This window comes from Bos taurus, chromosome 19 (genome assembly GCF_002263795.3).
Source record: "Bos taurus isolate L1 Dominette 01449 registration number 42190680 breed Hereford chromosome 19, ARS-UCD2.0, whole genome shotgun sequence".
Lineage (NCBI taxonomy): Eukaryota > Metazoa > Chordata > Mammalia > Artiodactyla > Bovidae > Bos > Bos taurus.
Genome location: NC_037346.1, coordinates 28,997,138 through 29,012,511, shown reverse-complemented (window position 1 = coordinate 29,012,511; position 15,374 = coordinate 28,997,138). Strand labels below are relative to the sequence as shown.

The 15,374-nt window shown below is 47.4% G+C and overlaps 1 protein-coding gene across 2 annotated transcripts in view; it reads right to left on the bottom strand.

Annotated features, from left to right (window-relative positions):
* The window catches only part of GLP2R (glucagon like peptide 2 receptor), a 42,828-nt gene that overhangs the window by 13,232 nt on the left and 14,222 nt on the right, over window positions 1–15,374 (bottom strand). For both annotated transcript variants that reach the window (XM_005220435.5, XM_002695844.6), the window contains exons 5-10: window positions 14,165–14,271; window positions 11,761–11,914; window positions 11,180–11,339; window positions 10,072–10,132; window positions 7,695–7,764; window positions 4,161–4,249 (exon numbers count right to left, since the gene is read on the bottom strand). In XM_005220435.5, the coding sequence (XP_005220492.2) occupies window positions 4,161–4,249; window positions 7,695–7,764; window positions 10,072–10,132; window positions 11,180–11,339; window positions 11,761–11,914; window positions 14,165–14,271 (641 nt within the window). The remainder of the gene's footprint in view (window positions 1–4,160; window positions 4,250–7,694; window positions 7,765–10,071; window positions 10,133–11,179; window positions 11,340–11,760; window positions 11,915–14,164; window positions 14,272–15,374) is intronic.

Below are 15,374 nucleotides of genomic sequence, written 5' to 3'. Positions count from 1 at the left end.
GAGCCTGAACTAGGGGATTTCTTTGGAAGGAATGATGCTAAGGCTGAAACTCCAGTACTTTGGCCACCTCATGCGAAGAGTTGACTCACTGGAAAAGACTCTGATGCTGGGAGGGATCGGGGGCAGGAGGAAAAGGGGACGACAGAGGATGAGATGGCTGGATGGCATCACTGACTGGATGGACGTGAGTCTGAGTGAACTCCGGGAGTTGGTGATGGACAGGGAGGCCTGGCGTGCTGTGATTCATGGGGTCGCAAAGAGTCGGACACGACTGAGCGACTGAACTGAACTGAACTGATGGAGCAACTACTGGAGCCCGTGCTCCACAACAAGAGAAGCCAGTGCAATGAGAAGCCCAAGCACCGTAACTAGAGGGTAATCCTCGCTCTCCACAACTAGAGAAATCTGCAGGCACAGCAACGAAGACCCATCACAACCAAAGACAGATAAATATATTTTTTAAAGATATGTACTTTAAAAAATAAAATAAAAATAAATTTTAAAAAAGACATGATTCTCCTTTATAAGTTCATTAAGAATCCTGCCCCACACATCACACCAAAAGTTAAGATCATTTTTCTAGGAAGAGCATGTCACCTCCATGCTGGGAACCACAAGAAACAGAGAACTCCCTCCAGGCTGAGGGTCTGCTGGGGTCTGTCCACAATCCAGGGACACTGCTCTCTCTCCAGGTCTGCCTCAGTTGTCCTTTGCCAGACCATGCAGCTGGGCTGGTTACAGTTTACTGCTTGAATGATGGAAGCCGGGGAATGAGGGATAGGATTACAGAAGGTTCTGGAGTCCTAGCAACTTGCCTCTTTGGCGAGTCTCAAGTGTGTCTAATTTAAACTTTTCTAAAATATACTCCTGGAGGGGGTCCAAATCGTGAGAACTACATTCTGAAAGTTCTCGAAAACCTGGGAGAGTTGGAGGCCGGACTGTTCCTACCAGAGTTTGGACAAAATGCATTGGCTTCATCACCCTCTTCTCCTCATCCTTGCAGGGGCCCCAGTAGGGGGGACGTGGAAGAGGAGGACCTTCCAACATGGGGGAGGGCAGTATGAGCTGAGTGTGCTCATGACCCCTTGGGGTGACGGGAAGCAGCCCTCCCAGAACTTAGAAATGAGGGAGTTAGCACTGCTCAGACAGAAAGATGGGCAAATGCAGGATTCCCTGGACCAGGTGGTAAAATAAGGTGGCCTAAGGGACATTTCCCTGGGGACTCCCCTTGTAGTCCAGTGGTTAAGAATCTGCCTTGCCACACAGGGGCTGTGGGTTCGATCCCTGGTTAGGGAAACAAGACTCCGCATGTCACAGGGCAACTAAGCTCAAGCACCACAACTATGGAGCCTGCGTGCTCTAGAGCCCACAAGACACAACTAGAGAGTCCTTGTGCTGCAATGGAAGATCCCATATGATGTAACAAAGATTCGTGTGCCACAACTAAGACCCAACGAAAATAGATAAAAATAAGTAATTTTTTTTAAAGATAAGAGAAGTTTGAGAGCCATTGTTTTGGATAACTCTAGAGAAGAGCCTGGAAAAGAGGATGTCAGGCTGCTTAGAAACATACTTTCCATGGTCCAACCAGAAAATTGCATGTATCTGGTCCCATGGTCTATGTATTCTGACTGTGTATCAGAATCTTCTAGGAACTCTCCTGCAAGAAGTCCATGGGCAGGGAACACTGGTGGTCCAGTGGTTGCAATCTAGAACCTGTGCTCACAACAAGAGAAGCCCCCCGCCCAAGAAGCCCCCAACTAGCAAAAGCCTGCACACCACAACAAAGACCCAGCAAAACGACCCCCAACCAAAAGAAGTCCATGTGATGGGGCTCCATCCCTCGATACTGAATCTAATATCCAGCGGAGGGGCTCATGAGTCAGGGCTTTGGGGCCGGCTATCTGGTGATGCTTAACACAGCCAGGATGGAAAGCTATCATAGGGGCCACTGACGGTCTGCAGCTCAGGGACGACCCAGTGGTCCGTGGTGGGCTTTGGCAGGGTTTAGACACTCTGTCTGTGTGAAAGGTGGTGCCTTGACACTTGTCTGCCCCTGTTTCTGCCTCTTGGGAGTGCTGTCTTCTGATGGGTTTTCATGGTGACTGGGTTTCCCTGGTGGCTGGTTAGTGAAAGGATTCCCCAGTGAATGGACCCAGCCAGGGTAGAGGGGAGAAGCCCTGCTCTTGGCCTTGGATCTCCACCCTCAGAGACGGGTGAGAGGCTTAGCCTTGGGAAAAGGGCCAGAGAGGCTGTCAGCCACTTGGAGGCTTGGCCAGAGACGCCCAGAAAGACACATAGCTCTGTGTGGTCCGAGCCAGCTCAAGTACCCCCGGGCAATGGGGGTTTGCATAATATCTGAGCCAACAACTGTATATATTTGCCTGGTCCTGAACTGTATGTGTTTATGCTTCTGGAACTCCCGAGGGTAGGGGGTTAGGCTGATAGGACTTGGGGTCTGGAAACCCCAGGCAAATACTATTCATTGCATTTAATTAGGACCTCCTTTAACCCTCATCCCACTCCAGTATTCTTGCCTGGAGAATCCCATGGACGGAGGAGCCTGGTGGGCTGCAGTCCATGGGGTCGCAAAGAGTCGGACACGACTGAGCGACTTCACTTTCTTTCTTTCCTTTAACCCTCGTCACAAGTTGAGGATGGGTCTGGGGTGACTCTCCCAGGTGACACACCAGAAAGCAGACCTGGGGAGGCCAAGCGACTTGCCCAAGGTCAGTCCAGGATGAAGGTCAGCATCGGCCCTCCTGATTCATTCTACACCCACATCCCGATCCGTGGCGAGTTGGAACGTGTGCTCCTCACAGATGGGGTCCCCATCCTATTTTCCTTTCACTTGAAGAACAGGGATGGCACATCATAGACCCTCATTGAATGTCTGTCGGAAAAATGAAAAACTACCTTCCCCACACACCTGGCTCAGGGTGGCTTCTGGCCTTAGAGGGAGAAGTCCAGCTATATAGCCACTCTCACGCATATCTCTGCCCCTGCTCTGCCACGTGGACTGACATCTCTTAAGTTTTGAGCAAAACTTTGGGTTAAAACACTGCATCCCCGAGAAGCACACACATGCTATAGAAAGTAGAATAACTGGGAAAAGAGGAGGGGAGGGGGACCTTTGTCTCGCTTTCATTCAGCATTTGATTGACAGCAACACAGAAGTAAGTAATCACCCATGATCTGACACTGTGAGACGGGACCGCGGTCACCATGGAAGCAGAACAAGGGATGCAGCAAAAGCAAGTCCCAGAGAAAACATGACTGTGTTAAAAATGTACTTCTTTGGGCTCCAAAAGTTTGTGGTCACATTACTCGAGGTCTTGATGCTGCTGCTGCTAAGTCGCTTCAGTAGTGTCCGACTCTGTGCGACCCCATAGACGGCAGCCCACAAGGCTCCCCCGTCCCCGGGATTCTCCAGGCAAGAACACTGGAGTGGGTTGCCGTTTCCTTCTCCAATGCATGAAAGTGAAAAGTGAAAGTGAAGTCGCTCAGTCGTGTCCGACTCCTAGCGACCCCATGGACTGCAGCCCACCAAGCTCCTCCGTCCATGGGATTTTCCAGGCAAGAGTACTGGAGTGGGGTGCCATTGCCTTCTCCGACTCAAGGTCTTAGAAATACCCAAATACTCTCTTCTGAGTTGTTGTTGTTCAGCTGCCATGTCATGACTGAGTCTTCTGTGACCCCATGGACTATAGCCCACCAGGCTTCTCTGTCTATGGGATTCTCCAGGCACAGATACTGGGGTGGGTTGCCATTTCCTTCTCCAGGGGCTTCTGAGTTACACTATGTCTTTTATTCTGTTACCTCAAATAAGGCAACTGTCCAACTCCCCTTCATGTGATTCTTTCCTATCCCTGTAAACCACCCACTCTTGGGGGCATTTTTCACAGTTTCCCCCTGGGAATGTGTGTGCCCTTGATTACTCACCACTGACTTCATTTTCATGGGACCAGAAGGTCCTGGATCTTTAGCAAAAGCCTTACATGACACCCTGACACTTTTTTCCGAGGGGCTCTTGCAGACACCCTCATCTCAGGAGAGAAACATATGAATGCCATTTTCCCCCTTCCTGGGACATTAGCCAGAATAGCCAGAAGGGGTCAAAATAAACTTTGACTGTTCGGTACTGACCTCGGGCCACTCACCTGTATTTATAATCTCTGAAGCACATTTGATGAGCTTTGAGCTTAGAAATGAGAAGCTTGAGAATTTTCAGGAAGATGAAGAAATTGACCTTGAAAAAAAAAGCAGATATAAATAAGTGATGGACTCTATGTGGCTATGACTATCAAGATCACCCTGGACCCTGCCATCAGATCCTTGTCCATGGAAATGGAATGGGGCTGGTTGGCAGTCAGCCAGTCAGGTAGTTAACAGTCAGGGTAATCACCTCTCTCCCAAAGGCCATCTCAACTGAGAGCCTGGAGAGGATTCTAAAGAGTCACTTATCCTTCTGGTTCTGGGACACCCACCACAATAGCCATCTGAGAAAGGCAAACAGACATTTACATGACTATTTTTAATTAAAATTATTGAGGGACTGTCCTGGTGGTCCAGTGGTTAAGAATCCACCTTGCAATGCATGGGACACAGGTTCGATCCCTGGTCAGGGGAACTAAGACCCCCACATGACACAAGGCATTGCCAAAAATTTTTTTAAATAAAAATAAGTAAAATAGAAAAGACTTTAAAATGCCTCTATGCAATGGAGAAAGAGCCCATAGAGATGGTGGTCAGGTTATAGTTAACGGAATAAAGTCTCTATAGACATTGAGCCAACACAATACTGATGTCCTTGTCTCAAACCACAGATTGAAACACAAGCTGAAGAATCCAACATGTACCTGTTATTACTTGTCTTATTGGCCTGGGGAAAATCGATACTCAAAGCTAAGAGGGCAGGGTTTCAGGCAAGAGGCTATGTATCCAATCTGCAAGCCAACAGGGAGAAGGGAAATTCCCAGCCAAGGAATATTTAGTAACAGAACACTTAAAGGCAAACTAAGTGTAACCAAGTAATTTATCCCCTTTAATGGGATATCTGTTTTTCATCACAAAGAGAAAATGCTGTGTCCTTGGCTTAGTGGCTTGTTGAACTTGAGCATTTTTCTTACAAAGTAAGCCTAACAGGGAAAGGCACATATTTCAGGGAATTAATTTCAACCAGGACTGTCTCGTAGGAAATGAAGGTTGTGATGAATGTGTTGATTCATTGTTCTTTGCGTCTTCCAGAGACCAGACAAGAGAAAATGGGCATCGAACCACTGACATGGAATGAAACACCAGCCTAGTGGACAACAGAACCTCCATCCATCCAGGTGCCCCAGAACTCAGGGCTCAGCAGTCACAGTGGGATGGGGCGGTTTCTCATCTGTACACCATCTGGAAAGGGGCTGAAGAAGGACTTTTTTTTTTTTTTAACAAGTTTCTTTTTCTTTTGGCTGCACTGCGTCTCCATTACTGGGTACCGGCTTTCCCAGGTCACAGTGAGCGGGGGCTACTTTGTGTCGTGGTGCACAGGCTTCTCGTCGTCGCGGTGGCTTCCCTCTCTCGGGTCACAGGCCCCAGGGCACGTGGGCTCAGTAGCTGCAGCTCCCAGGCTCTAGAGTGCAGGCTTCCATAGTTATGGCACACGGGCTTCGCTGCTCTGTGGCATGTGGACTCTTCCCAGATCAGGGATTGAACCTGCGTGCCCTGCATTCGTGGGTGGATTCTTCTCCACTCTGCCACCAGGGTCCTGAAGGAGGACACTTTTGAAGAACCAAGCCAACTCCTGTTGGATTCTGTGACCAGACGTGGGACACTTAGGATCCCAAACATATAAGGCTCTTTTTCCAGCCCTAGACAATACAGAATGCATTCAATTCAGTTCAGTTCAGTTGCTTAGTCGTGTCTGACTCTTTGCAACCCCATGGACTGCAGCACGCCAAGCTTTCCTGTCCATTACCAACTCTCAGAGCTTACTCAAACTCATGTCCATCGAGTCAGTGATACGATCCAACCATCTCATCCTCTGTTGTCCCCTTCTCCTCCTGCCTTCAATCTTTCCCAGCATCAGAGTCTTTTCCAATGAGTCAGTTCTTCGCATCAGGTGGCCAAAGTTTTGGAGTTTCAGCTTCAGCATCAATCCTTCCAAAGAATATTCAGGACTGATTTCCTTTGGGATTGACTGGTTTGATCTCCTTGCTGTCCAGGGGACTCTCAAGAGTCTTCTCCAACTCCACAGTTCAAAAGCATCAGTTCTTCAGTGCTCAGCCTTCTTTATGGCCCAACTCTCATATCCATACATGACTACTGGAAAAACCATAGCTTTGACTAGATGGACCTTTGTCAGTAAAGTGATGTCACTGCTTTTTAATATGCTGTCTGGGTTGGCCATAGCTTTTCTTTCAAGGAGCAAGCATCTTTTAATTTCAGGGCTGCAGTCACCATCTGCAGTGATTTTTGGAGCCCAGGAAAATAAAGCCTCTCACAGAATGCATACGGTCAGATGTACTGTTCTTGGTGACGTTTCTCTGGCAACACTCAGCTGCCGTGCTCAGATCTGGGTCTACAAGTTGGCAGGGGTGGTTGTAGCAAGGTGGGGGCTCAGAGTTTGATGTCATGTAACCAAAACTCATCTGCCTCCCCACCACCCCATCAGTCCCCTCAACCCCCTCCACTCCTGCTGCATAGACTAAAATGCCTACATTAGAACTACTCCTTTAGGTTAAAACACTCCATTCCTAAGAGCCCTGCTGAAGGAAGGGCACACCGAAGGTGAAGGGAGGCTGAAGGGGGATTTCTCTTTCTTATCTGCTCACTTGCTCATTTTTACAACAAGGAAGGATTCAATCAATACCTATGATCTGACTTGCTCTCATCATGAGGAGAAGATGGGACAGCAAAGGAAAACAACCCACGTGCTGCAACCACTGAAGCCCAGGCACCTAGATCCTGAGCCAAGAAGAGCCACAGCAATGAGAAGCCCGCACACCGCAACACAGAGTAGCCCCACTCACTGCAACTAGAAAGCCCACGCTCAGCAAAGAAGTGCAGCCAAAAATAATAACTAAATATATATTTTTTAAGGAATAAAGGCCCTTCCTCTGCAAGGTCTCAGAGTAGCATCACCAACTGACTCTAACCCTCAGCACAGCTTTGCGTTAATAGTGATTGACTATATATATATATATATTTTTTTTCCCCCTCTAAAAAAAGCTTCCTTAGTCTCCCCTCTCTCCTGCTAATGGTGTTGAAATCCAGGCCCATAGCTTTGCTGTCCCTCGACTTGTCCATGACTCAAGACCCTGCAGCCCCAAGGTTTGTCCACATCGAAGACAGTTGATAGGGGGTCACCGAGCTGACTACAGGTTTCTTTACATAGTCTGAAAACCCAGAGAGAAGGAGGCTTAGAGGGTGAGCCTGGATTTAGGTCCTGAACCAAAACAAGAAGTTTCTTGTGGGAGAGGAGATTATATGGCACACTTACTTCTGCCATGACACAACACCCAAGAGGAGTTTCTTATTTGTTTCTTCTCGTTCAACAGATCCAAACCACGGCTCAGCATCTTCATCTCGAGGGATCTGGCCCAGGTTCTTTCTGAGCCAGAGAATTTGATGGGAGGCAGGGAAGGGGGTGGGGTCCTCCACAGCTGCTGAGCTCAGAGAGGGAAAAGGGTGGGTGGGGTGGTCCTCACCGTTATGCAAAGCATCATGGGTCCTCGGATGATCCACCAGATATTCTTATTCCTGTTGTTTCCCCAGCACCTAAGGCAAAGAGTGGGCAGTAGAAGACTTACAGTTGAGACAGTAAAGACCCCAAGCTCCCTGGAAGAAGGCTCACTTGGTGTGGGGAGGGAGGACTCAAATCCCTTCTTACTAGGTTGATAGTGTTGACTTTTTTTTTTTTTTTTTGGTGAACCAGAAAAATGGTCTTCATGCTAACAGTTTGCAGTGTATCCTTCTACATATTTTCCCATGTTCGTACAAATATAAACTCTTCATTATATGAGCACACCTCGTTTTCCTATGCTTCACTTTGTTGCACTTTGCAGATACTGCGTTTTTTACAGATCAAAGTTTATGGCAAGCTTGCATAGGGCAAGTCTATTGGCGCCATTTTTTCCAATAGCATTTGCTCACTTCGTGTGTGTCTCTGCGTCACATTTTGGTAATTCTCACAATATTTCAAACTTCTTCATTGTTGTTACATTTGTTATGGTGATCTGTGATCAGTGGTCTTTGATGTCAGTATGGTCATTGTTTTGGGGTGCTGTGAACTGTGCCTGTATAAAACATTGAACTTAATAAATGTGTGTTTCTGACTCCTCCACCAACTGCCCATTCTCCCATCTCTCTCCCTCTCCTCATGCCTTCCTATTCCCCAAGACACAAATAGTGAAATTAATCCAATTAGTAATCCTACAAAGGCCTCTAAGTGTTCAAGTGAAAGAAAGAGACATATCTCTCACTTGATGTCAAATGTTAAAAACAATTAAGGTTAGTGAGGAAGGCATGTCACAAGCTGAGACTGGCTGAAAGCTAGGGTTCTTGCCTCAAACAGTTAGCGAAGCTGTGAACACAAAGGAAAAGTTCTTGAAGGAAATTAGAAGTGCTACTCCAGTGAACACACAAATGATAAGAAAGCAAAACAGCTTTCTGGCTGATACGGAGACAGTCGGAGTCTGGAGAGAAAATCAAACCAGCCACAACATTCCCTTAAGCCGAAGCCTGATCCAAGCAAGGTCCTAACTCTCTTCAATTCTATGAAGGCCAAGAGAGCTGAGGAAGTTGCAGAAAAAAAAACTGTGAAATTAGCTGACATGGGTTAATGAGCTTTAGGAAAGAAGCCATCTTTATGACATGAAAATGTAAGGGGAAGCAGCAAGCACTCGGTGCAGAAGCTACAGTGAGTTATCTGGAAGAGCTAGCTAAGACCACAAATGAAGGTGGCTACACTGAACAACAGATTTTCAAGGTAGGCTAAGCAATCATCCATTGGAAGAAGATTCCATCCAGGACTTTCATAACTAGAGAGGAGAAGTCAATGCCTGGTTTCAAAGCTTCAAGGGACAGGCTGACTCTCTAGTTAGGGGGCTAATGCAGCTGGTGACTTTAAGTTGGAACCAGTGCTCATTTACATTCCCAAAATCCTAACTTGTACTAGAGCTACCCTGCCTGTGATCTATACATGGAACAACAAAGCGTGGATGATAGCACATACATTTACAATGTGAGTTACCGAAAATTTTAAACTCACTGCTGTAAACTACTCAGAAAAAAAAAAAAATCCTTTCAAAAACATTACTGCTCATTAACAATCCACCTGGTCACACAAGAGCAGTATATGAGAATATTTGATCTTAGTTCCCGGACCAGGGATCAAGCCTGCATACCCTGCATTGCAAGGTTGATTCTTAACCACTGAACCAGCAGGGAAGTCCCTGTTTTGTTTTAACTTCTGAATTTCTTATTGTGTGTCTCCTCTCTTCAATCTCATTTGAGACATAAGAATCAGGGACACATTTTTCTTGTTCTTATGTTCCTATCTTTACACATACCATTTTTTCAGTCTTCACCCAAGAGCTCTGATGAAGATGAGCAATGAGATTAATGTTGTTTTCATGCCTACTAGCATAACATCCATTCTGCAGTCCATAGATCAAGGAGTAACAGATGAATTACTACAAATCTTTGATTCTTTTACCTATATTCTTAAGTATATTCTAGATGGCCCAAATGGAAGGGAGTGGATATTCTCTTTGGGAAAATGATGTATTCCTTATATTGGGGCCATCTTGGAATGAGGCTTCCCAGGTGGCTCAGTGGTAAAGAACCTGCCTGCCAATGCAGGAGATCCAGGAGATGTGGGTTCAATTGCTGGACTGGGAAGATCCCCTGGAGAAGGAAATGGTAACCTGCTCCAGTCTTCTTGCCTGTGAGATCCCGTGGACAGAGGGAGTCTGGTGGGCTGCAGTCCATGGGGTCACCAAGAGCTGGACACGGCTGAACACACAGCATAGTACATCTCGGAATAACTAGCTCATGGAAGTTCAAAAAGAGTGAGTTACCTACCCTGTATTCTCCAGCTGAGCACGGGCAATGCTCCAGGGCACAACGAAGAGCACCGGGAAGCCTGGGAGAAAACACGGAAATGGGGTCAAGGGCTAGTTGGCTAAACTTGCCTACTGCTCATCCCACCCTGATGGGCCAAGTACACCTGGTTAAAATTATAAAAAAACAAACATCATAGAATTGTGGACTGTGAGAGCAGGAGAGACCTACAGATGGCACAGAGCCATCCATTTGTTGGGAAACCAGGAGGCAAAGAGGAGACCAAATTTGCCACCTGTCACAAAGTAGCTTAGAGTAAATCCAAAGACATTAATCAAGCCTCCTGAATCCCAAGCCAGAGTTAGTCCTTCTGATTATTGCAACCTCAACTTCCCCAAGAATCTATGGCAGCAAGAGCTCCATATCTCATCCTGGAGGTTTGGTTGGCCCATGGACTGAATGTTTGTGTCCCCCAAATTCATACATTGAAGCCCTAACCCCCAGTGTGATGACATTTGAAAAAAGGACCTTTGGAGGTAATTAGGTTTAGATGGCATGTGTGTAGGGGCTGGTCATCATGATGGGATTACTGTCCTTATCAGAAGAGACCAGAGAGCTTGCTTTCTCTCTCTCTCTGCAATATGAGGCTATAGCAAGAAGGCAGCTGTCTGCAAGCCAAGAAGAGGAACTTCATCGGAACTCAACCATCGTGGTGCCACAGTCTTACACTTCTCAGCCTCTAGAACCTTGAGAAATAAACGTCTGCATTTTAAGCCACACAGTCTATGGCATTTGTTACGGCAGCCCTAGTAGATAATACAGTTGGGGACAGGTTAGGAGGAATGTCATCTGACTCTACCAAAAACTTCCCAATTTCTGAACATGTGTATTGGGTCTACAGCACTTATATCTACATAAATATACATGCAGGTGCATGCACACATGTGTACATGTGCACGCATGCATGCACACACACACACACACACACACACACACACACACACTACCCCTCTCTTCAGAGCCTCTTGTCATTGAGGAATTATCTATCCCAGAGACGTCCCTCCAACTTCCAACCAAAAGCTCTACTGGGCTCCCATGTTCAGACAGATCCCCAGTTCAGGTCACTCACCCCAACCCACCAGCAGGTATCTGGGCCACAGCCGCCTTTCTGAAAGCATTATGGGCTCCAGCAGTGTGTGAAGGTAAAGGCCTTCGACGAGCAGCCACGAGTAATTGGTGCCCACAAAGTAGTGCAAGAGGACCTGGGCTGAGCGGCAGGAGGCAGCAATCTGGAAAGGACAGAGCACCTGGGGGTGAGTCCAGGTTTCTCAGCATCTGGACCACAGCGGAGGGGAGAAGGGCCTCCACACACAAGTCCCTGCCTCTGAACTCCCCTCTCTCTCAGACACAAGAGTTTTTTCATACACAGTGCTATTGCACACTTAATAGACCACAGCACAGTGTACATACACAATGGTCAGTGTTCTTGTTGTATGCACTGTCTGCTCTGCTTAGTCGCTCAGTCATCTCCAACTTTTTGCAACCCATTCTCGGGACGTTGGCTTTAAAAAAAAAATCAGGTGATGCATCTCTTACCAGAAAGACTGACACCCCTTTCTCGCTCTCATCCACTCCCCAGCCTCACCTTCCTGCTCTCTGATTCCCAGGACTGATCCACCAGGTAGAGCCCAGGAATGAGGAAGCACATACCTCCGACACATAGGACAGCCACTCTGTCTCACTGTTGGGCGTCTTGGAGTAAGATTTGTAGAAGATGACGTCTTTCACCAGCACAGCCAGGGCTCTCAGGATGAAAGAGGCAAACAAGTTCATGTGGATGTAGTTACGTGTGCAGTGGAGTTTTCTGGGCAGGGAGAAAACCAAGGGTCTTCCCTCAGAAAAGAATGGCTCAGACCAACAGGTGTGTGCCTGAAACCTGTGTATGTGCCACCAAAGGGCACAGGTTCAGAGTGTAGGCTGCAGAGCTGGATGGATGGTGCAAAGGATCTTACCTCTCTCTGCCTCACTTTCCTCATCTGTAAGACGGGGAGAATAACAGGTACCATTTATAACATGCCAGGCTAGGCTCCAAGCTATTTGCATGCGGATTTAGTTAAGGGCATCCTTACTCCTATCACTTACATCACAGTCTCAGAGGAGTAAGTGCCAGAGGTGAGATTTAGATTCAGAAACTCTGAGGTCCACATATGGCTCTCCAAGACTCTACTCCCTCTAAGAACGTAGGCACTCGTCGCAAAGGCTACATGAGGATCCAACCAGTTAATGGGTGAAAAGTACCCACGCAGCACCTGGCACTTAAGAAGTACCCAGAAAATGTCAACTCTCATGACCTCCCTCACCCACCTGGAGCCTCCAGCACCAGCCGACGTAAAACTGCATCCTTGGTCTCTCTAGGCAAAAGGGCCCTTTTCCATCACTGTGTTCTCAGAGCCCCGCCTATGCCCCTGTGTGACACATGCCCAGTCCTGCCTCTCTCTAGAGCTATTATTACTTTTATCATTTCCAAAAAGATTTGAGCAGATCTTTGTGTTTCATGATTCATGCATTCTTCTCCCTAGACTGGGCAGGGACTGGGTCTTGCTCTCCTCAGAGCCAGAGACAAAAATGAAGACATGGTCGACCCAGGCTCTACTCAAGTTAATTCTTCTGAGGCTGGGCAGTTATCTTCTCCTGGCCTTGTTCTGAGACTTTGGGAACGTGAGTGGAGGTGGTCACCGAGGGCAGTGGGCACAGGCTGCGGAATTCTCTCCTGATATTCAACGATTGCTCTCCCACTGGGGCAGGTGGTCATGACTCCGCTTTCTGCTCCAGGAGCTAAAGAACATCATGGGATTGAGGGGGCAGGTGGGGCCAGACTGGACCTCACACAGCCCAGGTGGGAGTGCTCTGGAACCAGCATCCAGGGTCCCCATCCAAGTCTCTGCATCCGTGTTGAACGCTCACTCTACCACGTTACACTCCATTAGGTTCTTGAATTGACCAAGACCAGGAGACAGCCTTGGAGGGTTCCTTAAGGGGTCTATAAGTATCTCACTTGAGTGACTTCTAAAATGACTTAGTAAAATGCACTCCAGTTTTGGATTCTGAAAAGCGCTACAATAAAGGAATGAAAGTGCTCAGCCTCTGGACCACCTGCTCATGATTTTGGCTCCATCATTCACCAGCTGTGTGACTGTGGGCAAGTCACTTCATCTCCCTCTGTTTCAGTTAACTCACTCATAAAATGGGGGCGATAATAAGGCTAATCTCCAAGGATTAGAATTCATCTTAATTCTGATTAGAAAGAGACTTAAATGACTTAATGCATGTAACAGGGCCCGGCATCCTCAAAAGGTTAATGGCTAATTGGAGTCCGAGGGTCCTGGGTTAAAATCCCAGCTCTCCCACTCACTAATATGCCTTGGGGAAGTTTCTTAATCTTGTCCATAAAAATAGTGCATCCAGTAGAGCTATGGTGAGAATGGGCTGTGGCAGTCATGGGTATGTACGACTAGGAATTTAGAGCAGGGACTAGGAGTTTGGGCAGAGCTCATCTAATCCAATGGAGAAGGCAATGGCACCCTACTCCAGTACTTTTGCCTGGAAAATCCCATGGACAGAGGAGCCTGGTGGGCTGCAGTCCATGGGGTCGCTAGAGTCTGACACGACTGAGCGACTTCACTTTCACTTTCATGCATTGGAGAGGGAAATGGCAACCCACTCCAGTGTTCTTGCCTAGAGACTCCCAGGGATGGGGGAACCTGGTGGGCTGCCGTCTATGGGGTCGCACAGGGTCGGACATGACTGAAGCGACTTAGCAGCAGCAGCAGCAGCAGCATCTAATCCAAAGAGACAAAGACAGAGTTGGGAGCCCCAGGTTCCAGTCCTAGCTGTGCTTTGCAACCCAGGGTGGCTCAGTACCTATCCCTGGACCTCCCAGATCCCTTCTCTTTGCCTACAAAAATGGGATGGATGGACTGGAGACTGTCTCGGATCCCCTCCAGCTCTGAGGAGCCATGAAATCACCCAGCCTGGTCTCCTGCCTTCTCAAGGGAGCCAATGAGCACATGCCTGGATACCTGCCTGAGCACATGCAGGCAGCAGTTCCACTCACCGAAGAAACAAGAGGAGGGTGAGAGCCAGGAAGAGCGAGACGATGGAGAGAGAGTAGCCCACTGTGTACAACAGCTGCAGTGTCGACAGCAAGGTGCGGTGTTCAACCTGAGCGCAGAGGAAGAGCAGACATGACTGGCAAGCCAGGCAGCTATGGCGTCCAGCCCCTGGATCCATGCCCCCAACCACCAAGGGTCTAGGTTTGAACCCGAGGACACTTGTTGACACCATAGCCCTCTGGCACATCTCAGAGTTCAAGGAAACTTCATGAGTGAAGAACCCACTATGGGTCTCACCTCCGTGGTTGGTCCCACCACCACCCAGCAGCGATGCACCAAGATTCATGATATCTTAAGAGAACTGTGCCCAGGACCAGAGGGTGCCTTGGGAATGAAGACAGGTTCTTTGCCCCTGGATGTGCTGTTCCTACAGTGTAGGGGCCTCTCTCTCTGGAAGACAGGGCCAGCTTTCCATCTCGATGTCTCCCTCCTAAAGTAACTCTTCATAGATGATCCCTTAAACAAAGACCCAGTTAAACACTGGAATATTTTCTGAGTCCCAGGATAGCCTGATGGTGAACAGAGGATAGTTTACTGGAAATTCTGTGGGATTTTTTAATGGAATCCCTTCTCACTCAATCCATTGTGCATATAGCCATCAAGATTATGTTTCTGAATAAATTTTTGCACAAGAACCCACAGCTAATATGTATTATCTGCTAGATTATGCCTAAACTTCTCTGCATAACCTTAACAGAAGTTAATCAGCTTCACAGAAGTATAATTGGGATACAGCAAACTACACATATTGAAAGTAAAAACCTCGGGAAATTTGGACATGACTATATCTCTGATGTCATTTTCACATTCAAGATAATGAACATTTCCATCACCTCCCCAAAGTTTCCTTGTGGCCCTTTGTAATTCATCTCCTCTCATCGTTTCTTGCCCTTAGAGACAAGTTTGCATTTTCTAAAATGTTTATAAATGGAAACTTCTAAGTATTCAATTTTCTGTTAGGCTTATTTCCCTCAGAGTAATTATTTAGAGATTCATCCTTATCATAGTATGTATCTTAGTTCATTCCTTTGTTGTTTTTATTGTTTAGTTGCTCTGCAACCCCATGAACTGCAGCATGCCTGGCTCTCTTTCACTATCTCCCAGAGATTGCTCAAACTCATGTCCATTGAGTCAGTGGTGCCATCCAGCCAT